Here is a 24,570-nt window from a genome sequence, read left to right on the forward strand (position 1 = left end):
ACGGCATTGTGGCTTATTTGATTATACTCTAATGTTCTCAGTAAGTACACAGTCCATGTAAACCAATGAATGAAATGTGGTCAGACACACCTCCCTCTGAAACAAGTGGCAGATGTCACTCGATCCTACTTCTGTGGACTTCTCGTCCAATCCCTTCAGATGTTTGGGCTCATTGCAATTCTGACTTCCACACGATTGTTTCCAATCACAACCCTTGCTTTGGAATCTTCTCTCACTCAAGGATTTCTCTCCAATGTCCTCACCAGGAATCCACATCCACGATTTCAAATTCTCCTTTCAATATTCCTCTGCGCTGGATTGTCACATACATTTGAGCTTCCACACAATCTCTGAGGTACCAGTCGCACCAAGCAAACCCCATCATTCACAGGCTGTTAAAGGTGCCTCCAACCTTAGGAATACTTGAGATATCTGACTTCTCGCTAGCTGACTTCCCAGATCAGCACCTTGCCGCTCGGTCTTTAACTGGGAGCCTCTCCCTGGCCACTTCTTTAACTTCAGTGAACAGAATCTTGTTCAGATTCCAGTTCTTTTGTCTCTTTGACTTCAGTATTCCTGGGACTTCTCTTTTCTGCCCCCGGTTTCCAGAACAATCGGAACATTAGCCTCTGCTACTTGCTTTTGTTCTCACTATCCTGACTTGGAAATATATCGGCCGTCCCTTCACTGTCACTGGGTCAAAATCCTGGAACTCCCTCCCTAACAGCACTGTGGGTGTACCTACACCTCAGGGACTGCAGCGGCTCAAGAAGGCAGCTCACCAGCACCTTCTGAAGGGGCAATTAGGGATGGGCAATAAATACTGATCCCACCAGCAACGCCCACATTGATTTGAATTCAATTTAATTTATTGTCACATGTGTTAACATACAGTGAAAATTATTGTTTCTCGCGTGCGATACAGACAAAGCATACCGTTCATAGAGAAGAAAAGGAGAGAGTGCAGAATGTAGTGTTACAGTCATAGCTAGGGTGTAGAGAAAGATCAATGTAATGCGACGTAGATCCATTAAAAAGTCTGACAGCAGCATTAATTGAGCGAATGAATAAAAAACTAGGGGGGTGAGATGTGATTGGATTGGGTGTGACTATTATTCTTGCAGTGAAACTATTGTCCCGGAGACAAAAACGCATCTGATTGAGGCCCAGTGCAGAGAAGAAGGAACAAAACTGTCAGAGGGTCAGTGCTGAGGGAGTGCCGCACTGTCAGAGGGTCAGTACTGAGGGAGTGCCGCACTGTCAGAGGGTCAGTGCTGAGGGAGTGCTGCACTGTCAGAGGGTCAGTACTGAGGGAGTGCCGCACTGTCAGAGGGTCAGTGCTGAGGGAGTGCCGCACTGTCAGAGGGTCAGTACTGAGGGAGTGCTGCACTGTCAGAGGGTCAGTGCTGAGGGAGTGCTGCACTGTCAGAGGGTCAGTACTGAGGGAGTGCTGCACTGTCAGAGGGTCAGTACTGAGGGAGTGCTGCACTGTCAGAGGGTCAGTGCTGAGGGAGTGCTGCACTGTCAGAGGGTCAGTGCTGAGGGAGTGCCGCACTGTCAGAGGGTCAGTACTGAGGGAGTGCTGCACTGTCAGAGGGTCAGTGCTGAGGGAGTGCTGCACTGTCAGAGGGTCAGTCTCTGGTAGATCCCGAATGAGGTTCAGTTTCTCTCTTCAAATGAATCCACTTTAACATCAATCAAAGGGGACAGTTTCGAACACTGTCGCTTTGTAAAGTCCAACATGTATAACAGTTATCTCTCCACAGACCATCCTGAAAATGCTGGTGTCTGGCGAAGGCTCATCGCGAACTGGAGTCATGATCCCAATACCACAATATCCTCTTTATTCAGCTGCAATCTCTGACCTCGTTGCTGTCCAGGTCAACTACTACCTCGATGAGGAAAACTGTTGGGCTCTAAACATTGAGGAGCTCCGCCGAGCGCTCAGTGCAGCGAGAGGGTACTGCAACCCCAAAGTACTTTGTGTCATTAACCCGGGAAACCCCACAGGTAACTGCACACAAAACCAAAGGAGTAATCTGGACTGACTCTCTTCCCTCCGGCTGGTGCCTGGGTCCACCGTCTCCCCTCCGGCTGGTGCCTGGGTCCACCGTCTCCCCTCCGGCTGGTGCCTGGGTCCACCGTCTCCCCTCCGGCTGGCGCCTGGGTCCACCGTCTCCCCTCCGGCTGGCGCCTGGGTCCACCGTCTCCCCTCCGGCTGGCGCCTGGGTCCACCGTCTCCCCTCCGGCTGGCGCCTGGGTCCACCGTCTCCCCTCCGGCTGGCGCCTGGGTCCACCGTCTCCCCTCCGGCTGGCGCCTGGGTCCACCGTCTCCCCTCCGGCTGGCGCCTGGGTCCACCGTCTCCCCTCCGGCTGGCGCCTGGGTCCACCGTCTCCCCTCCGGCTGGCGCCTGGGTCCACCGTCTCCCCTCCGGCTGGCGCCTGGGTCCACCGTCTCCCCTCCGGCTGGCGCCTGGGTCCACCGTCTCCCCTCCGGCTGGCGCCTGGGTCCACCGTCTCCCCTCCGGCTGGCGCCTGGGTCCACCGTCTCCCCTCCGGCTGGCGCCTGGGTCCACCGTCTCCCCTCCGGCTGGCGCCTGGATCCACCGTCTCCCCTCCGGCTGGCACCTGGGTCCACCGTCTCCCCTCCGGCTGGCGCCTGGGTCCACCGTCTCCCCTCCGCCTGGCGCCTGGGTCCACCGTCTGTCCCCTCTGGCTGGCGCCTGGGTCCACCGTCTCCCCTCCGGCTGGCGCCTGGATCCACCGTCTCCCCTCCGGCTGGCACCTGGGTCCACCGTCTCCCCTCCGGCTGGCGCCTGGGTCCACCGTCTCCCCTCCGCCTGGCGCCTGGGTCCACCGTCTGTCCCCTCTGGCTGGCGCCTGGGTCCACCGTCTCCCCTCCGGCTGGCGCCTGGGTCCACCGTCTCCCCTCCGGCTGGCGCCTGGGTCCACCGTCTCCCCTCCGGCTGGTGCCTGGGTCCACCGTCTCCCCTCCGGCTGGCGCCTGGATCCACCGTCTCCCCTCCGGCTGGCGCCTGGATCCACCGTCTCCCCTCCGGCTGGCACCTGGGTCCACCGTCTCCCCTCCGGCTGGCGCCTGGGTCCACCGTCTCCCCTCCGCCTGGCGCCTGGGTCCACCGTCTCCCCTCCGACTGGCGCCTGGGTCCACCGTCTCCCCTCCGGCTGGCGCCTGGGTCCACCGTCTCCCCTCCGGCTGGCGCCTGGGTCCACCGTCTCCCCTCCGGCTGGCGGTTTGTCAGTTTGGTTGCTCTCTTTCTGTTACCGTTAACCTGCCTGTTCTCTCCTCTCTTCCTATAGGCCAGGTCCAGACCAGGCAGGTGATCGAAGATGTGATCAAATTTGCTCTTGAGGAAGGACTATTTCTATTGGCTGATGAGGTGAGTCTGATGAAACCAGTTGGTTTGAGTGGGGGCAGGGGGAGATGGGCAAGGGTGGATTGGCTGGTGGTCTCGGAGAAGGTTAGACATGGTCTGCTCCAGAGAGGTCACTGAGGGGCTTTACTGTTTCAACGTACCCTCAAGGGAACGTTGAGGGTAAACAGTCCCTTTGGAATATCGGGATCAGGTTCAAGAACCACCGCCCCTTGACATTCAATGGTGTTGCCATCACTGAATCCCCCACTGTCAACATCCTTGGGGTTACCATTGACCAGAAACTCAACTGGACTCACCACATAAACACAGTGGCTACAAGAGCAGGTCAGAGGCTGGGAATCCTGCAGTGAGTAACTCACCTCCTGACTCCTCAAATCCTGTCCACCATCTACAAGGCACAAGTCAGCAGTGTGATGGAATACTCCCCACTTGCCTGGATGGGTGCAGCTCCAACACTCAAGAAGCTCGACACCATCCAGGACAAAGCAGCCCCGCTTGATCAGCACCCCATCCACAAACACCCACTCCCTCCACCACCAACGCACAGTGACAGCCGTGTGTACCATCTACAAGATGCACTGCAGCAACTCACCAAGGCTCCTTAGGCAGCACCTTCCAAACCCACGACCACTTCCATCTAGAAGGACAAGAGCAGCAGATACCTGGGAACACCCCCACCTGGAGATTCCCCTCCGAGTCACTCACTATCCTGACTTGGAAATATATCGGCCGTTCCTTCACTGTCGCTGGGTCAAAATCCTGGAACCCCCTCCCTAACGGCACTGTGGGTCAACCCACAGAACATGGACTGCAGCGATTCAAGAAGGCAGCTCACCACCACCTTCTCAAGGGCAACTAGGGATGGGCAATAAATGCTGGCCAGCCGGCGACGCACATGTCCCACGAATGAATAAAAAAACGTCGATGACCCCTGGCCACTCCCATCCTAGCCCAATGGAACTGAGTCCAATTCTCACACTAACAGCTGAATGTCTTTGACACCTCCTGTGGGAGTCGGACTATGTGAAACTGTGTTCCGACTGGGATAATGCAGGATAAACAGAAGGAAAGGCAGTTATTCCAGAATACCCAGTACCAGCTTCGAGTCTGCTCACTTACCGCCAGAGTTACTTCACCAACATCTGGGAGTGTCAGGAAATGTTAGCCTGGATTCTCCCAGCACGTGGGTCATTCCCTTTGATGATAATGGGTGTGCAAGCCAGCTCCAGATTCTTTGGAAACGATGTCCAGGAGGTGGGACTGAAGGCTGTCCTCTTGCTGTGCCCCTCCAAATGTTCCTGATCTTTCATCAGCACAAATCCTCACTTCCTTCTTTTTGACATTTCACTGTGACATCATTGGCAAAATGCAGCTGGAAAGGATGAAGGATTGTGTGCGAGGGTGGGCTCACAGGAGTAATGGAATTTGAGACCATTCGAGCCCTGCTTGATCGGAATCTTAACTCTATCCAATCACCTTGCCTGCATGTCCATGAATATTCATTTCCCACTCTATCCACATCCATTCAGATGTTTTGAATTAAGGAAGCCCAGTGTTTTGGGTGGTGGAGTGGGGGCCTAGTGTTTTGGGTGGCGGGGAGGGGGGTGGCGGTGGGGGGGCCCAGTGTTTTGGGTGGGGGATGAGGGGGAGAGATGGATTTCCACTCCCTTTTGTGTGAGTCTTCCTAACAGCACCCCTGAATGGCCTGACTTCCATTTCCACCCTTGTTCTGGACACTCCATTATCCCTATCACCTCCTCCAATCAGTTTGGAGAGTGCATCAGCCCATAGGAATTCAAGACTTCTCGTAGAGAGTCTTAGGGCAATGCGGCAACAGAAGGAGGCCACTTGGCCCTTCATGCCTACGCCAAGGAAGCAATTCCCATGCCTTCTCCCCATGAACTTCCACATCCCTCCTTTGTAGAATAATCCAACTGCCTCTCCAATGCCTCGATTGAACCTGCCTCCCACACACACTCTGACTCCAGCCACTCGCTGCGTGAAAACCTTCCTCTTCATATCGCCATTGCTTCTTTTCAATTATATTGAGTTTGTGTTCTCTCATTCCCAATCCTTCCGCCGATGGGAGCAGCCTCCCCCGATCTACTATCTGTCCACAATGCCCACGTGTTGAATCTATTTACTCCCCGCTCAGTCCCCATTGCCCCCACAGCTTTGAGTGGATATGTGCTTCCACAATCTTGTACACCTCCACCCAATCTCCCCTCACTCTCCTTCACTCCAAGGAGGACAACCCCAGCCTCTCCACCTGAACCTTGTAACTAAAATCCCTCATCCCTGGAATCATTCTGGTCAATCTCTCCCACATCTTCCAATGTCCCTCACATCCCTCCCAAAGTGTGGTGATCAGAGCTGGACACTGTTCTCAAGTTGATGCCAAACCAGAACTTTACACTGGGAAGCTCCGAAGAACAAAGGGACCTTGGCGTGTTTGTCCATAGATCTCTGAAGGTGGAAAGGGGGCACAAGTTAAAAGTGAGGGGTGGGGGGTTTAGGGGGGATTTGAGGAAAAGCTTTTTTACCCAGAGGGTGGTGAGGGTCTGGAATGCGCTGCCTGGGAGGGTGGTGGAGGCGGGATGCCTCACATCCTTTAAAAAATACCTGGATGAGCACTTGGCACGTCATAACATTCAGGACTATGGGCCAAGTGCTGGCAGGTGGGATTAGGTGGGAGGTCAGGGCCTTTCATGCATCGGTGCAGACTCGATGGGCCGAAGGGCCTATTCTGTGATTTAGAAATGTTCAGCATTAACTCCCTTGCTCCAGTACTTGATGCTTCAATCGATGAAATCCAAATCCCATTAGAACATAGGAACGAGGAGCAGCAGGAGGCCATTCAGCCCCTCGAGCCTGCTCCGCCATTCAATACCATCATATTGATCTCATTGCAGCTTCATCCCCACCTTCCTGCCCATTCCCCACAGCCCTTCATCCTGCAGCTAATTAAAAACCCATCTATCTCCTCCTTCAATGTGTTCAGTGTTCCAGATCCACTGCACTCTGGGTAGAGAATTCACCGATTCATGACCCTCTGAGTGAAGGATTTCCTCCTCATCCCTGTTTTAAATCTGCCACCCCTTTGCCTAAACCTATGGCGCCTCATTCTCGAATCTCCAACAAGAGGAAACATCCTCTCTACATCGACCCTGTCAATCCCCTTCAGCACCTTCTACACCTCAATGAGACCTCCTCTCATTCTTCCAAACTCCAGCGAGAATCAGCCTAAACTCCTCAATCTCTCTTCATGAGACAGATCCTCCCTCTTCCTGGAATCCATCCAGTGAATCTCCTCTGAACCGTCTCCAAGGCATTTACATCCTTCCTCAAAGTAAAGTAAAGTTTATTTATTAGTCACAAGTAGGCTTACATTAACGCTGCAATGAAGTTAGTGAAATCCCCTGAGTCGCCACACTCCGGCGCCTGTTCGGGTACACTGAGGGAGAATTTAGCACGGCCAATGCACCCTAACCAGCATGTCTTTCGGACTGTGGGAGGGAACTGGAGGGGGTTGAGAGGGTTGGTGGGCTGAGGGTGAGGGATTTGGGGGGGATTCACGGGGTTGTGGTCAGTGAGGGATGCTCTGAAAAGGTGAGGTGGTAAATTAGCGGCGTGCTAATGGAGTAACATTCCTCCCGGAAGGTCTACCAGGACAATGTGTACGCAGAGGGCTGCCAGTTCCATTCCTTCAAGAAGGTTCTGTTTGAAATGGGCCCGGAATATTCCGACAACGTGGAACTGGCTTCATTCTATTCCATCTCCAAAGGATACATGGGAGAGTGAGTATGCTGAGGGGATGAGGGGAGAGATGGGTGTTGGAGGGAGAGGGAAGAGGAGGAGGAGCAGTGGGTGAGGGAGCGGTGGCAATGAGGAGGGGAGGGGGAGCGGAGAAAAGGAGAGGGGTGCGATGGGGGAGGGGGAGGGGGGAAGGGGGTGTGGGAGGGAGGGGGGAGGGGAGCAGGGGGAGGGGGAGGGGGGAGGGGAGCGGGGGAAGGGGGTGTGGTGGGGGAGGGGAGCTGGGGGAGGGGGTGTGGTGGGGAGGGGAGCAGGGGAAGAGGATGTGGTGGGGGAGGGGGAGGGAAGCAGGGGGAAGGGGGTGGGGAGAGGGGAGTGGAGCAGGGGGTATTGATGCGGTGGGGGAGCAGGGAGGGGGTGCAGTGGGGAGGGGATGCGATGAGGGAGGGGGAGCGAGGAGGAGGTGTGGTGGGGAAGGGTGGAGGGGGAAGAGGGTGAAGGGGAGGGGGTGTGATGGGGAGGGGGTGCGGGGGGGAGCGGGGAGGGGGTGTGATGGGGAGGGGGTGTGATGGGGAGGGGGTGTGATGGGGAGGGGGTGCGGGGGGGGAGCGGGGAGGGGGTGTGATGGGGAGGGGGTGCGGGGGGGAGCGGGGAGGGGGTGTGATGGGGAGAGGGTGCGGTGGGGGAGCGGGGATGGGGTGTGATGGGGAGGGGGTGTGATGGGGAGGGGGTGCGGGGGGAGCGGGGAGGGGGTGTGATGGGGAGGGGGTGTGATGGGGAGGGGGTGCGGTGGGGGAGCGGGGAGGGGGTGTGATGGGGAGGGGGTGCGGGGGGGAAGCGGGGAGGGGGTGTGATGGGGAGGGGGTGCGGGGGGGAAGCGGGGAGGGGGTGTGATGGGGAGGGGGTGCGGGGGGGAAGCGGGGAGGGGGTGTGATGGGGAGGGGGTGCGGGGGGGAAGCGGGGAGGGGGTGTGATGGGGAGGGGGTGCGGTGGGGGAGGGGGCAGGGCGTGCAGTGGGGGAGGGGCAGCAGTGGGGGAAGGCAAATGTAACGAATCTGAGAAGCGATTTGGCTGAGGTGGACTGGACGAGATTCCTAAAGGATAAACCAGTGGGAAGCACTAATGAACGAGATCCTGGGGGAAAAGTTTAAAGTTTATTTATTAACATCACAAGTAGGGCTTACATTAACACTGCAATGTAGTTACTGTGAAAATCCCCTAGTCGCCACACTCTGTTCAGGTACACTGAGGGAGAATTTAGCATGGCCAATGCACCTCTTTCAGACTGTGGGAGGAAACCGGAGCACCCGGAGGAAACCCACGCAGACATGGGGAGAACGTGCAAGCTCCACACAGACAGTGACCCAAGCCGGGAATCAAACCCGGGTCCCTGGCGCTGTGTGCCACCGATATGTCCTCTCCAAAAATAAGAATGATACTGCCAAATCCAGACCCCCGTGGTTGTTTAGAAGAATATAGGGAAGATTAAACCGTGAGAGAAAGCTTCTGATAGCCACAAAAAACTCAACACTGCAGATAGCTTAGAGGAGGATGGAAAGCACAGAGATTTTGATGGGTATCGATAGAATGAATGCAAGCAGGCTTTTTCCGCTGAGGCTAGGGGAGAAAAAAACCAGAGGGCATAGGTTAAGGGTGAAAGGAGAAAAGTTTAAAGGGAATATTAGGGGGGGCTTCTTCACGCAGAGAGTGGTGGGAGTGTGGAATGAGCTGCCGGATAAAGTGGTAAATGCGGGGTCACTTTTAACATTTAAGAAAAACTTGACGGGTTCATGGATGAGAGGGGTGTGGAGGGATATGGTCCAAGTGCAGGTCAGTGGGACTAGGCATAAAATGGTTCGGCACAGACAAGAAGGGCCAAAAGGCCTGTTTCTGAGCTGTAATTTTCTATGGTTCTATGGTTCTATCGAGTAATAAAATAAGGAAGTCAAAGAGATGGAGGAATGTTCCTGCCTCAGGGTTGGGGGAGAGACTGGCCGCAGGTTGTTGTGGATTGGCTTGCTGTGTACCCTTGTGAGTTTGAGTAATGTACTGATGCATATTGTCTGCACTCCGGTGTAGAAGCTGCAAACACATTGGGAGCTGCCAGCACCGACTGCCCCATAGCCATTGGTCTAACCGGTTTCTCTCACTCTAGGTGTGGTTACCGGGGTGGCTACATGGAAATAATCAACTTGGACCCTGGGGTGAGAAGGGAGTTGATCAAATTGTTGTCGGTGCGTCTCTGCCCTCCTGTGTCAGCTCAGGCAGTGCTCGGAGTCATCACAAATCCACCGGAAGCAGAAGAGCCCTCCTATGAAAGGTTCATGAGGGTGAGTACATGCCCAGACACAGAATCTCTTCCTGTCACTCCCAATCCACAAATCCACAACTTCCAATGAGAACTCCGAGTATCAGCTCGCAAACAAAACTTCCTGACTCATCAGCAACAGGGAGCAGAGAAATCTCTCACCCACAGGGCGGTGAATGTGTGGAATTCACTACCACAGAAAGTAGTTGTCTGATTTCAAGAAGAAATTAGATTTCGCTCTTGGGGCTAAAGGGATCAAGGGGGGATCAGAATATTGAATTCGATGTTTCTATGGCTCACTACTGAATGATTGATACCTAACCCCGTGCTGTACCTGTCCTGGGAGTGTTTGATGGTAAGAAGTTTACCAACACCAGGTTAAAGTCCAACAGGTTTATTTGGTAGCAAAAGCCACACAAGCTTTCGGAGCTCTAAGCCCCTTCTTCAGGTGAGTGGGAATTCTGTTCACAAACAGAGCTTATAAAGACACAGACTCAATTTACATGAATAATGGTTGGAATGCGAATACTGACAACTAATCAAGTCTTTAAAAAACAAAACAATGTGAGTGGAGAGAGCATCAAGACAGGCTAAAAAGATGTGTATTGTCTCCAGACAAGACAGCCATGGAGACAGTGTAGAGGGAGCTTTACTCTGTATCTAACCCTGTGCTGTACCTGTCCTGGGAATGTTTGATGGGGGACAGTGTAAAGGGAGCTTTACTCTGTATCTAACCCTGTGCTGTACCTGTCCTGGGAATGTTTGATGGGGACAGTGTAGAGGGAGCTTTACTCTGTATCTAACCCCGTGCTGTACCTGTCCTGGACGTGTTTGATGGGGAACAGTGTAGAGGGAGCTTTACTCTGTATCTAACCCCGTGCTGTACCTGTCCTGGGAGTGTTTGATGGGGACAGTGTAGAGGGAGCTTTACTCTGTATCTAACCCCGTGCTGTACCTGTCCTGGACATGTTTGATGGGGGACAGTGTAGAGGGAGCTTTACTCTGTTACTAACCCTGTGCTGTACCTGTCCTGGGAATGTTTGATGGGGGACAGTGTAGAGAGAGCTTTACTCTGTATCTAACCCCGTGCTGTCCCTGTCCTGGGAGTGTTTGATGGGGACAGTGTAGAGGGAGCTTTACTCTGTATCTAACCCCATGCTGTCCCTGTCCTGGGAGTGTTTGATGGGGACAGTGTAGAGGGAGCTTTACTCTGTATTTAACCCCGTGCTGTCCCTGTCCTGGGAGTGTTTGATGGGGGACAGTGTAGAGGGAGCTTTACTCTGTATCTAACCCCATGCTGTCCCTGTCCTGGGAGTGTTTGATGGGGACAGTGTAGAGGGAGCTTTACTCTGTATCTAACCCCGTGCTGTACCTGTCCTGGGAGTGTTTGATGGGGACAGTGTAGAGGGAGCTTTACTCTGTATTTAACCCCGTGCTGTACCAGTCCTGGGAGTGTTTGATGGGGGACAGTGTAGAGGGAGCTTCACTCTGTATTTAACCCCGTGCTGTACCAGTCCTGGGATTGAATTTAGGAGTCGTAGCGTTATGTTGCAACTGTACACAACTCTGGTGCGGCCGCACTTGGAGTACTGTGTGCAGTTCTGGTCCCCACATTACAGGAAGGATGTGGAGGCTTTGGAGAGGGTGCAGAGGAGGTTTACCAGGATGTTGCCTGGTATGGAGGGGAGATCCTATGAGGAGAGGCTGAGGGATTTGGGATTGTTTTCGCTGGAAAGGCGGCGGCTAAGAGGGGATCTTATTGAAACATATAAGATGATTAGAGGTTTAGATAGGGTGGATAGTGATAGCCTTTTTCCTCTGATGGAGAAATCCAGCACGAGGGGGCATGGCTTTAAATTGAGGGGGGGTAGTTATAGAACCGATGTCAGGGGTAGGTTCTTTACCCAGAGGGTGGTGAGGGATTGGAATGCCCTGCCAGCATCAGTAGTAAATGCGCCTAGTTTGGGGGCGTTTAAGAGATCCGTAGATAGGTTCATGGACGAAAAGAAATTGGTTTAGGTTGGAGGGTCACAGTTTTTTTTTTAACTGGTCGGTGCAACATCGTGGGCCGAAGGGCCTGTTCTGCGCTGTAATGTTCTATGTTCTATGTTCTATGTTCTAGTTTGGGGGCGTTTAAGAGATCCGTAGATAGGTTCATGGACGAAAAGAAATTGGTTTAGGTTGGAGGGTCATTTTTTTTTTAACTGGTCGGTGCAACATCGTGGGCCGAAGGGCCTGTTCTGCGCTGTAATGTTCTATGTTCTATGTTCTATGTTCTATGTTTGATGGGGACAGTGTAGAGGGAGCTTTACTCTGTATCTAACCCCATGCTGTACCAGTCCTGGGAGTGTTTGATGGGGACAGTGTAGAGGGAGCTTTACTCTGTATCTAACCCCGTGCTGTACCTGTCCTGGGAGTGTTTGATGGGGGACAGTGTAGAGGGAGCTTCACTCTGTATCTAACCCCATGCTGTACCTGTCCTGGGAGTGTTTGATGGGGACAGTGTAGAGGGAGCTTTACTCTGTATCTAACCCCGTGCTGTACCTGTCCTGGGAGTGTTTGATGGGGACAGTGTAGAGGGAGCTTTACTCTGTATCTAACCCCGTGCTATACCTGTCCTGGGAGTGTTTGATGGTGACTGTGTAGAGCTGATATTTGAAGGATTTTCACTTTGCTCTTTTGGGCTGTCCACAGGAGAAACATGCGATGCTGAGCAGCTTTGCAGAAAGAGCGAGTCTGACCGAGGAGATGTTTCGTGATACCCCTGGGCTCCGGTGTAACCCTGTGCAAGGAGCCCTGTATTCATTTCCCAGGATCGATATCCCCCCCAAGGCCATCAAGGCTGCTCAGGTAAAACCCACTTATCTGCCAAAGCTTCTAAAGAGCGACATGAATAAAGCCCACGGAACCCCCAGCAAAGTCTGGACAATATCCAGGTTTGGGCTTGCAACAGGCCAGTAACTTTTGCAGCGCGCAGTGCCAGGCAGTGACCATCTCCAACAGGAGAGAGTCTAACCATCACCCCTTGACATTCAATGGTGTTACCATCACTAAATCCCCCACATCCTGGGGGTTACCATTGACCAGAAACTCAACTGAACCCAACCATATCAATACTGTGGCTACAAGACTAGGACAGAGGCTTGCAATCCTCATAGAATCCCTACAGTGCTGAAGGAGGCTATTCGGCCCATCTAGTCTGTTACACAGGAACAGGAGGAGGCCATTCAGCCTCTGGATTATGGGATCAATAACCAAGCTTTCAGACAAGGGTACATGTACACAGCCTCTAATGGACACTCGTTCTTTTCCAACAGGAAGCAGGGTATGAACCAGACATGTTTTTCTGTTTGAAACTGCTGGAGGAGACGGGAATCTGTGTGGTTCCAGGGAGCGGCTTTGGACAGATGGAAGGCACCCATCATTTCAGGTACGTGGAGAGAGAGTCCACACTCGACAATAGCTCACACTAACTCGAAATATCCCAAAGTGTTTCACATCCAATCAAACCACTGAGGTGTAATCATTCAATAAAACATGGCAACTGTGAAACTCAGGACTGCCCCAGTCCTGACCCTCTGACAGTGCAGCACTCCCCCAGTACTGAGCCTCTGACAGTGCGGCACTCCCTCTCTGACAGTGCAGCACTCCCCCAGTACTGAGCCTCTGACAGTGCGGCACTCCCTCTCTGACAGTGCAGCACTCCCTCAGCACTGACCCTCTGACAGTGCGGCACTCCCTCAGCACTGACCCTCTGACAGTGCAGCACTCCCTCAGCACTGACCCTCTGACAGTGCGGCACTCCCTCAGCACTGACCCTCTGACAATGCAGCACTCCCCCAGCACTGACCCTCTGATAGTGCAGCACTCCCTCAGCACTGACCCTCTGAGAGTGCAGCACTCCCTCAGCACTGACCCTCTGAGAGTGCAGCACTCCCTCAGCACTGACCCTCTGACAGTGCGGCACACCCTCAGTACTGACCCCTGACAGTGCGGCACTCCCTCAGTACTGACCCTCTGAGAGTGCAGCACTCCCTCAGCACTGACCCTCTGACAGTGCGGCACTCCCTCAGTACTGACCCTCTGACATTGCGGCACTCCCTCAGTACTGACCCTCTGACAGTGCAGCACTCCCTCAGCACTGACCCTCTGACAGTGCGGCACTCCCTCAGCACTGACCCTCTGACAGTGCAGCACTCCCTCAGCACTGACCCTCTGACAGTGCGGCACTCCCTCAGTACTGACCCTCTGACAGTGCGGCACTCCCTCAGTACTGACCCTCTGACAGTGCGGCACTCCCTCAGTACTGACCCTCTGACAGTGCAGCACTCCCCCAGTCCTGACCCTCTGACAGTGCAGCACTCCCCCAGTACTGACCCTCTGACAGTGCGGCACTCCCCCAGTACTGACCCTCTGACAGTGCAGCACTCCCTCAGCACTGACCCTCTGACAGTGCGGCACTCCCTCAGCACTGACCCTCTGACAGTGCAGCACTCCCTCAGCACTGACCCTCTGACAATGCAGCACTCCCCCAGCACTGACCCTCTGACAGTGCAGCACTCCCTCAGCACTGACCCTCTGACAGTGCGGCACTCCCTCAGCACTGACCCTCTGACAGTGCGGCACTCCCTCAGCACTGACCCTCTGACAGTGCGGCACTCCCTCAGCACTGACCCTCTGACAGTGCGGCACTCCCCCAGTACTGACCCTCTGACAGTGCAACAAAGAACAAAGAACAATACAGCACAGGAACAGGCCCTTCGGCCCTCCAAGCCCGCGCCGCTCCCCGGTCCAGGATTGAATCCTGAATCCAGGATCACAACCCAATTTTCCAGCCTATCTACATACCAATGTCCTATCCACCGAGCTGTCCCTCACAGCTACGATGCTTTGTTCATCACAACCTATTAACTCACCCCCACCCCCCATTCCAGACCATGTGATCTCCAGGGAGAGGCGAAAACCCAGAGTGAAAAACCCCAGGGCCAATATGGGGAAAAAAAATCTGGGAAATTCCTCTCCGACCCCCTGAGGCGATCGAAACGAGTCCAGGAGATCACACTGGCCCTGATCGGAAAATGCTTCCCAACCCTAGTCATTTCCACTTCCACGAACACCATATGAATTCCCTGCCCCCGAGACAGGTTCCCAACTATCCGCAGTCTCGCTCTGTACTGGCACCAGCAAGATGATCATAGAATGAAGCCTTGAAACGAGAAACAAGGAACAATTAGCCCGCGCCGCTCCCTGGTCCAAACTAGACCACTCTTTTGTATCCCTCCATTCCCACTCCGTTCATATAGCTGTCTAGATAAGTCTTAAACGTTCCCGGTGTGTCCGCCTCCACCACCTTGCCCGGCAACACATTCCAGGCCCCCACGACCCTCTGTGTAAAATATGTCCTTCTGATATCTGTGTTAAACCTCCCCCCCTTCACCTTGAACCTATGACCCCTCGTGAACGTCACCACCGACCCGGGGAAAAGCTTCCCACCGTTCACCCTATCTATGCCTTTCATAATTTTATACACCTCTATTAAGTCTCCCCTCATCCTCCGTCTTTCCAAGGAGAACAACCCCAGTTTCCCCAATCTCTCCTCATAACCAAGCCCCTCCATACCAGGCAACATCCTGGTAAACCTCCTCTGTACTCTCTCCAAAGCCTCCACGTCCTTCTGGTAGTGTGGCGACCAGAACTGGACGCAATATTCCAAATGCGGCCGAACCAACGTTCTATACATCTGCAACATCAGACCCCAACTCTTATACTCTATGCCCCGTCCTATAAAGGCAAGCATGCCATATGCCTTCTTCACCACCTTCTCCACCTGTGACATCACCTTCAAAGATCTGTGGACTTGCACACCCAGGTCCCTCTGCGTCTCTACACCCTTTATGGTTCTTCCATTTATCGTGTAGCTCCTCCCTACATTATTCCCACCAAAATGCATCACTTCGCATTTATCAGGATTGAACTCCATCTGCCATTTCCTTGCCCAAATTTCCAGCCTATCTATATCCTTCTGTAGCCTCTGACAATGTTAGACCATAAGACCATAAGACATAGGAGCGGAAGTAAGGCCATTCGGCCCATCGAGTCCACTCCACCATTCAATCATGGTTGATTTCAACTCCATTTACCCGCTCTCTCCCCATAGCCCTTAATTCCTCGAGAAATCAAGAATTTATCAATTTCTGTCTTGAAGACGCTCAACGTCTCGGCCTCCACAGCCCTCTGTGGCAATGAATTCCACAGACCCACCACTCTCTGGCTGAAGAAATTTCTCCTCATCTCTGTTCTAAAGTGACTCCCTTTTATTCTAAGGCTGTGCCCCCGCGTCCTAGTCTCCCCTGTTAATGGAAACAACTTCCCTACGTCCATCCTATCTAAGCCGTTCATTATCTTGTAAGTTTCTATCAGATCTCCCCTCAACCTCCTAAACTCCAATGAATATAATCCCACGATCCTCAGACGTTCATCGTATGTCAGGCCTACCATTCCTGGGATCATCCGTGTGAATCTCCGCTGGACCCGCTCCAGTGCCAGTATGTCCTTCCTGAGGTGTGGGGCCCAAAATTGCTCACAGTACTCCAAATGGGGCCTAACCAGTGCTTTATAAAGCCTCAGAAGTACATCCCTGCTTTTGTATTCCAAGCCTCTTGAGATAAATGACAACATTACATTTGCTTTCTTAATTACGGACTCAACCTGCAAGTTTACCTTTAGAGAATCCTGGACTAGGACTCCCAAGTCCCTTTGCACTTTAGCATTATGAATTTTGTCACCGTTTAGAAAATAGTCCATGCCTCTATTCTTTTTTCCAAAGTGTACGACCTCGCACTTGCCCACGTTGAATTTCATCAGCCACTTCTTGGACCACTCTCCTAAACTGTCTAAATCTTTCTGCAGCCTCCCCACCTCCTCAATACTACCTGCCCCTCCACCTATCTTTGTATCATCGGCAAACTTGGCCAGAATGCTCCCAGTCCTCACTATCTGCAAGTCCTGCCAGTTTTGTGTCGTCCGCAAACTTACTGATCACCCCAGTTACTCCTTCTTCCAGATCATTTATATAAATCACAAACAGCAGAGGTCCCAATACAGAGCCCTGCGGTACACCACTAGTCACAGGCCTCCAGCCGGAAAAAGACCCTTCCACTACCACCCTCTGTCTTCTGTGACCAAGCCAGTTCTCCACCCATCTAGCCACCTCCCCCTTTATCCCATGAGATCCAACCTTTTTCACTAGCCTACCATGAGGGACTTTGTCAAACGCTTTACTAAAGTCCATATAGACAACATCCACGGCCCTTCCTTCGTCAACCATTTTGGTCACTTCTTCAAAAAACACCACCAGGTTAGTGAGGCATGACCTCCCTCTCACAAAACCATGCTGACTATCGTTAATGAGTTTATTCCTTTCTAAATGCGCATACATCCTATCTCTAAGAATCTTCTCCAACAACTTCCCCACCACGGACGTCAAGCTCACCGGCCTATAATTACCCGCGTTATCCTTCCTACCCTTCTTAAATAACGGGACCACATTGGCTATCCTCCAATCCTCTGGGACCTCACCTGTGTCCAGTGACGAGACAAAGATTTGCGTCAGAGGCCCAACGATTTCACCTCTCGTCTCCCTGAGCAGCCTTGGATAGATTCCATCAGGCCCTGGGGATTTGTCAGTCTTTATATTCTCTAACAAACCTAACACTTCCTCCTTTGTAATGGAGATTTTCTCCAACGGTTCAACACTCCCCTCAGAGACACTCCCAGTCAACACATCCCTCTCCTTTGTGAATACCGACGCAAAGTATTCATTTAGGATCTCCCCTACTTCTTTGGGCTCCAAGCATAAGTCCCCACTTTTGTCCCTGAGAGGTCCAATTTTTTCCCTAACAACCCTTTTGTTCCTAACGTATGAATAAAATGCCTTGGGATTCTCCTTAATCCTGTCTGCCAAGAACATTTCGTGACCCCTTTTTGCTCTTCTAATTCCCCGTTTGAGTACTTTCCTACTTTCATTGTACTCCTCCAGAGCTCCCTCCGTTTTTAGCTGCTTGGACCTAACATACGCCTCTCTTTTCTTTTTGACCAGTCCCTCAATTTCCCTGGTTATCCACGGTTCTCTAATCCTACCCTTCCTATCCTTCTTTTTTACAGGCACATGCTTGTCCTGTAGCCCTAACAACCGTTCCTTAAAAGACTGCCACATACCAGATGTGGATTTACCCTCAAACAGCCTCTCCCAATCAAGAGCTGCCAATTTCTGCCTGATCCCAATAAAGTTAGCCTTCCCCCAATCCAACACCTTACCCTTGGGACACCACTCATCCTCCGCACTCCCTCAGTACTGACCCTCTGACAGTGCGGCACTCCCTCAGTACTGACCCTCTGACAGTGCGGCACTCCCTCAGTACTGACCCTCTGACAGTGCGGCACTCCCTCAGTACTGACCCTCTGACAGTGCGGCACTCCCTCAGTACTGACCCTCTGACAGTGCGGCACTCCCTCAGCACTGACCCTCTGACAGTGCTCACTGAGCTTGCGTGTTGGTTCTCGGATAGCGTGTCGTGCTGCAGGGATCAGTGCCGTGGACACGGCTATTGACAATCTACTTTATTGATTTGGATGCGGAGACAGAGAGTAACGTGTCCACATTTGCTGCTGATACCAGGCTTGGTGGGAATGTGAACTGCGGGGAGAACACCGAGACAACAGACAGTTGGTGTTTGGGAGTGGGCAATAAAATGTCAGATGAGGTGTATTGGAGGGAAGTGTGACGTTGCTCCGTTTGTTTGTAAGAATAAAGCTGCAGAATATTTGTTTGAAACAAGTGCTTGGTAGATATTGCTGTTGAGGGCCTTTCGTGCTCTTGTATACAAACTGCGGGATGTAAATCTGCTGGTACAGCTAATAATTAGGACAGTAATCGAAATATTCACTTGTTTTGCAAGGGGAGTGGAGTACACTGGTGTTTGCTGCATTTTTATTTTGGCCAGTGGGAGTCCAGGGGTAATGCTTACTGTTGTGGCAAGTTTCAAGGAGGTCATTTAAAGGTAGTTGATTTTGCTCTCTCTCTGTCTCTCTCTGTGTGATAAATAGCAGAGAGTGACAGTGGGAGAAACACACAGCCTCCTCCACACGGGAGAGAATCACATCACAAAGATCAGCCCCAAGCTCCCAGATATTGTTTGAATTATTTATGGGCTGTGGGTGGTGCTGGGTAGACCAGGATTTATTGCCCATCCCTAATTGCCCCTTCAGAAGGTGCTGGTGAGCTGCCTTCTTGAGCCGCTGCAGTCCCTGAGGTGTCGGTACACCCACAGTGCTGTTAGGGAGGGAGTTCCAGGATTTTGACCCAGCGACAGTGAAGGAACGGCAGATATATTTCCAAGTCAGGATAGTGAGTGACTCGGAGGCAGTGTTGTTTTCATGAATAATGTGCGGCAGAGTTAGAACAAGTGTAACTGTAAAGATGCACCGTCACAGATTTCATTAGTCAATATAAAAGGTATTTATTAATAAGAATTGTAGAGCAGCCTCATGGCTGGAACTCGCTCCCAAAGTGTCTCTGCCTTGGAGTCTCTCTCATCATAGGGTGATTCCACACTGAATCCCAATTGGTCACACAGGTCAGGTGACCCTTACTCTGCTGTGTTGCCCTCTAAGGGACAATCAGCACGGTAACATTGAAGGAAAGCGTGTACCATATACAAATAACAACTTACTGTCTATCTTACTTCACTGCAGCATTATAAAACAAAATGTGACCAGTGGATATCGAGGGAGTTGGCCAAAAGCTTCATAGAATCCCTGCAGTACTGAAGGAGGCTGTTTGGCCCATGAGCCTGTACTGACCACAATCCCACCCAGGCCCTATTCCTGTAACCCCACACATTTACCCTGCTCGTCCCCCTGACACTAGGGGCAATTTAGCATGGCCAATCATCCTAACCCGCGCGTCTTTCAGACTGTGGGAGGAAACCGGAGCACCCGGAGGAAACCCACGCAGACACGGGGAGAATGTGCAAACTCCACACAGACAGTGACCCGAGGCTGGAATTGAACCCGTGTCCCTGGCGTTGTGAGGCAGCAGCGCTAACCACTGTGCCGCCATGTCTTAAAGATGGAGAAAGAAGAAGAGAGAGAGAATGGAGGGGCTCAATGGGGCAAATTGAGAGATTAGGATTCAGACAGCAGAAGACGTGACCACTGATGGTGGAGCGATTAAAAGTGGGCAAATGTTGAAGAGGCCAGAATTGGATGAGCACAGGTGTCTGGGAGGGTAGGGCCTGGTGGAAAGGTGAGGATGCGGGGGGGATTTCTATTTCAACAAAAAATAATCAATTAGGCCGAGCGGTAAGGGTTAGGATTGGGCAGCTCTGAGAATCTTCTGAGCGATAAGAATTGTCATTGTTTTACTGTTTTCCCCCTCCCAGAATGACCATCCTACCCAAGACTGAGAAACTGAAGACTCTTCTGAGCAAGCTGAAGACTTTCTATCTGGATTTCACCCAACAGTATTCGTAAACATCAGAGCTCAGCACCTGCCTCCACTGAGGGAGCAGAGAGGGGTTAGGGAGTGGAGGGTACTGAGTGTCATCGCAAGAGGGACAATTCCCTAAACAGCTGCCTGGGGCTCACGGAAGGAAATAAAGACTTCAGACCTGAAATTATGACAATGTTGTCCACAGATTGTCGGTGTGGGGGCAGGGGGTGGGGGTGGGGGGGGGGGGGGGGGGGGGGGGTTTAGGGGTGTGGGAGAAGGGCAGTGATGGTAATGAACATCCACTCGGATGCTATTTCTATGCAGCAAATCAATGAAACTATCTCAAAATTAGGTTGGAGTAATTGGTGCTGGTTGATTAATTCACTATCTGTATCTCCAGTTTGAGGAAGTTTGTGTCATTGACGTAGTTTCCTTATTTCCACAATCTCTTCATCTAACGCCCTCAGTATCCGGGCAGGAAGTTAACCGGAGTGGGATATCCCATGATCTGAGGGAATCTATTCAGATTATCCAATGCTAACAATTTTAAACAGTGATTCAGACTTGGGTCAGAGTTCATTGTGAAGGGTTAAAAGCCAGGAGGCCTGAGTTACGTCACCCTCCAATAGATTGGTAGCACAATTGACCTCAGTGCCACAGGTTCAGAACAGTGGCCAACCAGCCAAGATGTCTGCTCCTGATTGGTGTCCAGGGACCCCTGGTGAGGCAATGCATGTCTGCCAGAGCGGATAGATTAGGACTGGGGTGCAAAGCTGTCAACTGTCCAGCGTCAGTGACTGTATTAGCCAACCCTCAGATTATGCCTGTACTCTGAACACAGCGGGCAGTAATCAGATTATCCTTGGGCAATGGCCGCACAAATAACAATTCTGACATTCAGCCAAGCTGGTGAAGCAATGTTCTGGATGCCAGCTGCCCATTGAGTGTCCAGTTCCCTATTCAGCACGACTTTCTTCTCCAGCCCCGCTCGGTGGTTGGATTTCACAGCAGGACACTCACGTTGAGCACCTGGTGATAAAGTTGAAGGTTTATGAACTGCTGACCCCTCTCTATCAGAGAGCCAGAGATGAGAATTGTAGGAAATTTACATTTAAAAACTCCAGGCCAATCATCATCCAGAACAGATTGCAAGCTCTGTAATAAAGTGCCCCATCCCTGCTCAGGGTCCCCCCTCGGATCACCCGCCCCCCCCCCCCACCCCCCGATCACACCCACCAACCCATGCCCCCCCCCCCCACCCCCCGATCACACCCACCAACCCACGCCCCCCCCCCCCAGTCACACCCATCAACCCGCAATTCACACCCCCACCCCCCCCAGGACAGGTTGTTGGTGATCTGGACACCTAGAAACTTGAAGCTCTCAACCCTTTCTGCTTCATCTCCATTGATGTAGACAGGGGCATGTTCTCCTTTACGCTTCCTGAAGTCAATGCCAATCTCCTTCATTTTGTTGAGATTGAGGGAGAGATTATTGTCACCACACCAGTTCACCAGATTCTCTATCTCTGTTTCTGATCCCCCAAATGTCCCTCGATCCCCTTAGCCCCAAGAGCGATATCTAATTCCTTCTTGAAATCAGACAATGTTTTGGCCTCAACTACTTTCTGTGGTAGTGAATTCCACACATTCACCACCCTCTGGGTGAAGAAATTTCTCCTCATCTCAGTTCTAAAAGGTTTACCCCTTATCCTCAAACTATGACCCCTAGTTCTGACCCCCCCCATGGGGAACATTCTTTCTGAATCTACCCTGTCTAACCCTGTTAGAATTTTATAAGTTTCTATGAGATCCCCTCTCACTCTTCTAAACTCCAAACTTCTGCATCGCATCCAGATCACATCCTGATCGTATTGGATTGCTCCTGTCTGGGCAGTTGGCTGTGTGCTGAATTGTGGAGGTTGCTGATTGGTTGTGAGACTGGGCTGGGCTCTCTGAATGAGCCTGTGAATGAATTGTTTGTCACGGGAGACTGTAATGTTGAGTTGTTTGTTGCGGGAGACTGTAATGCTGAGTTGTTTGTTGCGGGAGACTGTAATGCTGAGTTGTTTGTTGCGGGAGACTGTAATGCTGAGTTGTTTGTTGCGGGAGATGTAATGCTGAGTTGTTTGTTGCGGGAGATGTAATGCTGAGTTGTTTGTTGCGGGAGATGTAATGCTGAGTTGTTTGTTGCGGGAGACTGTAATGCTGAGTTGTTTGTTGCGGGAGACTGTAATGTTGGGTTGTTTGTTGCGGGAGATGTAATGCTGAGTTGTTTGTTGCGGGAGATGTAATGCTGAGTTGTTTGTTGCGGGAGATGTAATGCTGAGTTGTTTGTTGCGGGAGACTGTAATGCTGAGTTGTTTGTTGCGGGAGACTGTAATGTTGGGTTGTTTGTTGCGGGAGATGTAATGCTGAGTTGTTTGTTGCGGGAGACTGTAATGTTGGGTTATTTGCTGCGGGGGGTTGTAATATTGAGTTGTTTGTTGCGGGAGGTTGTAATATTGAGTTGTTTGTTGCGGGAGGTTGTAATATTGAGTTGTTTGTTGCGAGACGCCGTGGGGAAACTGTAATGTTGGGTTATTTGTTGCGGGAGGCTGGGTTGTATCTGTCAATCTCAGCGGCCAAATACTTTCACTCTCATATCTAACGTCAGTCTGTCGCCAAGTGTAAGAATGGGACTGGTCAATATTTACTGTCCTCTTTTCCCAATTGTCTGAAAAATGTTCCTGAGGGGCTGCGTATCCGGAAACGGGGAAACTGTGAACTCTTGTTAGTCAGAATCAAAACAGAAAATACTGGGAAAAGCTCAGCAGCTCACGCAGCACCTGCAGACAGAGAGAGTGAATGGTTCAGGTCAACACTTTATTTAATGTTGAGAAAGGTTCTATCACTGGAGAATTACTTGATGTATTATTCAGCAAGCTGTGAATTCCTGCGGCAAGTTGCACCAATTATGTTATATTAATGTGGAACAAGACTTGTAGTGGGGATGGGCGGGGCCAATTTTAACTTGGCTCTGTTTGCAGTGGGTAACATTACTTTCAAAATATGTAAGTCTCACAACACCAGGTTAAAGTCCAACAGGTTTATTTGGTAGCACGAGCTTTCGGAGCGCTGCTCCTTCATCAGGTGAGTGGAGAGTTGGGTTCACAAACAGGGCATATATAGACACAGACTCAATTACAAGATAATGGTTGGAATGCGAGTCTTTAAAGGTAATCAAGTCTTTACAGTGCAAACAATGTGAGTGGAGAGAGGGTTAAGCACAGGTTAAAGAGATGTGTATTGTCTCCAGACAGGACAGTTAGTGAGATTTTGCAAGCCCAGGCAAGTTGTGGGGGTTACAGATAGTGTGACATGAACCCAAGATCCCGGCTGAGGCCGTCCTCATGTCTGCGGAACGTGGCTATCAGTCTCTGCTCAGCGACTCTGCGCTGTCCAAAAGCTCGTGCTACCAAATAAACCTGTTGGACTTTAACCTGGTGTTGTGAGACTACTTACTGTGCTTACCCCAGTCCAACGCCGGCATCTCCACATCATTTCAAAATCTGTGTCATATCAGCGCGTTTAGTTTGATTGTAATCATGAGCTACCTCCCAATTGTTAGGACCACTTTTAATCATGTGTTTTTCTAATTCCTGCTTCTGGTTAAACCACTTGAGGTCCGGTGCTGATATTCCGAATGCCGAAACTTAGCCGTCCTCTGATAAATCAGGGTCCGAATTCTCCCTGTGGAAAGGTGGTTGAGGTGGGCTCAGATATCTTGAGAAACAGAAGATGGTTTATTTTTTTAAATGTTTGAAGTGAAGGAGACCAGAAGATTGTATAAGATCTCATTTTGCAGTTCTGTCTATCCTGGAGATGTTTGAAGAAATAAACAGTTTAAACCAATTGCAGTGCCTTGATATCTGTTTTCCTGATAGCTCCATCATCCTCTCTCCACAACTCTCTGCCAAGTTACGCACTCAGATTACAGGTCGGATACAGGACAAGGTTACTGAGAGATTGTCTCTGTTCAGGTTTATTTACTAACCATAAGTGGGCTTACATTAACACTGCAATGAAGTTACTGTGAAAATCCCCTAGTCGCCACACTCTGGCACCTGTTCGGGTACACTGGGGGAGAATTTAGCACGGCCAATGCACCCTAACCAGCACGTCTTTCAGACTGTGGGAGGAAACCAGAGCACCCGGAGGAAACCCACGCAGACACGGGGAGAAGGTGCAAACTCCACACAGTCAGTGACCCGAGGCCGGAATTGAACCCGGGTGCCTGGCGCTGTGAGGCAGCAGTGCTAACCGCTGTGCTACCGTGCCGCCCTATTATTCACCTGAATAAGGCAGCTGAGAGGGGGAGTTGATAGAGCTTTCCCATCATTCCTTTATTATGGGATGTAGAAATCATAGAAATCATAGAAACCCTACAGTGCAGAAGGAGGCCATTTGGCCCATCGAGTCTGCACCGACCACAATCCCACCTAGCCCGACCCCCACATATTCACCCGCTAATCCCTCTAACCTACACATCCCAGGACTCTAAGGGGCAATTTTTAACCTGGCCAATCAACCTAACCCGCACATCTTTGGACTGTGGGAGGAAACCGGAGCACCCGGAGGAAA

The 24,570-nt window shown here is 51.6% G+C and overlaps 1 protein-coding gene across 3 annotated transcripts in view; it reads left to right on the top strand.

The window, feature by feature from the left end:
• Nucleotides 1-21,193, top strand: part of LOC144485959 (alanine aminotransferase 2-like) — a 51,789-nt gene extending 30,596 nt beyond the window's left edge. For all 3 annotated transcript variants that reach the window (XM_078204033.1, XM_078204034.1, XM_078204032.1), the window contains 7 exons: nucleotides 1,767-2,010; nucleotides 3,319-3,398; nucleotides 7,056-7,192; nucleotides 9,304-9,478; nucleotides 12,151-12,306; nucleotides 12,774-12,886; nucleotides 19,899-21,193. In XM_078204033.1, the coding sequence (XP_078060159.1) occupies nucleotides 1,767-2,010; nucleotides 3,319-3,398; nucleotides 7,056-7,192; nucleotides 9,304-9,478; nucleotides 12,151-12,306; nucleotides 12,774-12,886; nucleotides 19,899-19,989 (996 nt within the window). In that variant the 3' untranslated portion in view covers nucleotides 19,990-21,193. The remainder of the gene's footprint in view (nucleotides 1-1,766; nucleotides 2,011-3,318; nucleotides 3,399-7,055; nucleotides 7,193-9,303; nucleotides 9,479-12,150; nucleotides 12,307-12,773; nucleotides 12,887-19,898) is intronic.
• The last annotated feature ends 3,377 nt before the right edge of the window (nucleotides 21,194-24,570 follow it).

Source organism: Mustelus asterias, unplaced genomic scaffold (assembly GCF_964213995.1).
Source record: "Mustelus asterias unplaced genomic scaffold, sMusAst1.hap1.1 HAP1_SCAFFOLD_253, whole genome shotgun sequence".
Taxonomy (NCBI): domain Eukaryota; kingdom Metazoa; phylum Chordata; class Chondrichthyes; order Carcharhiniformes; family Triakidae; genus Mustelus; species Mustelus asterias.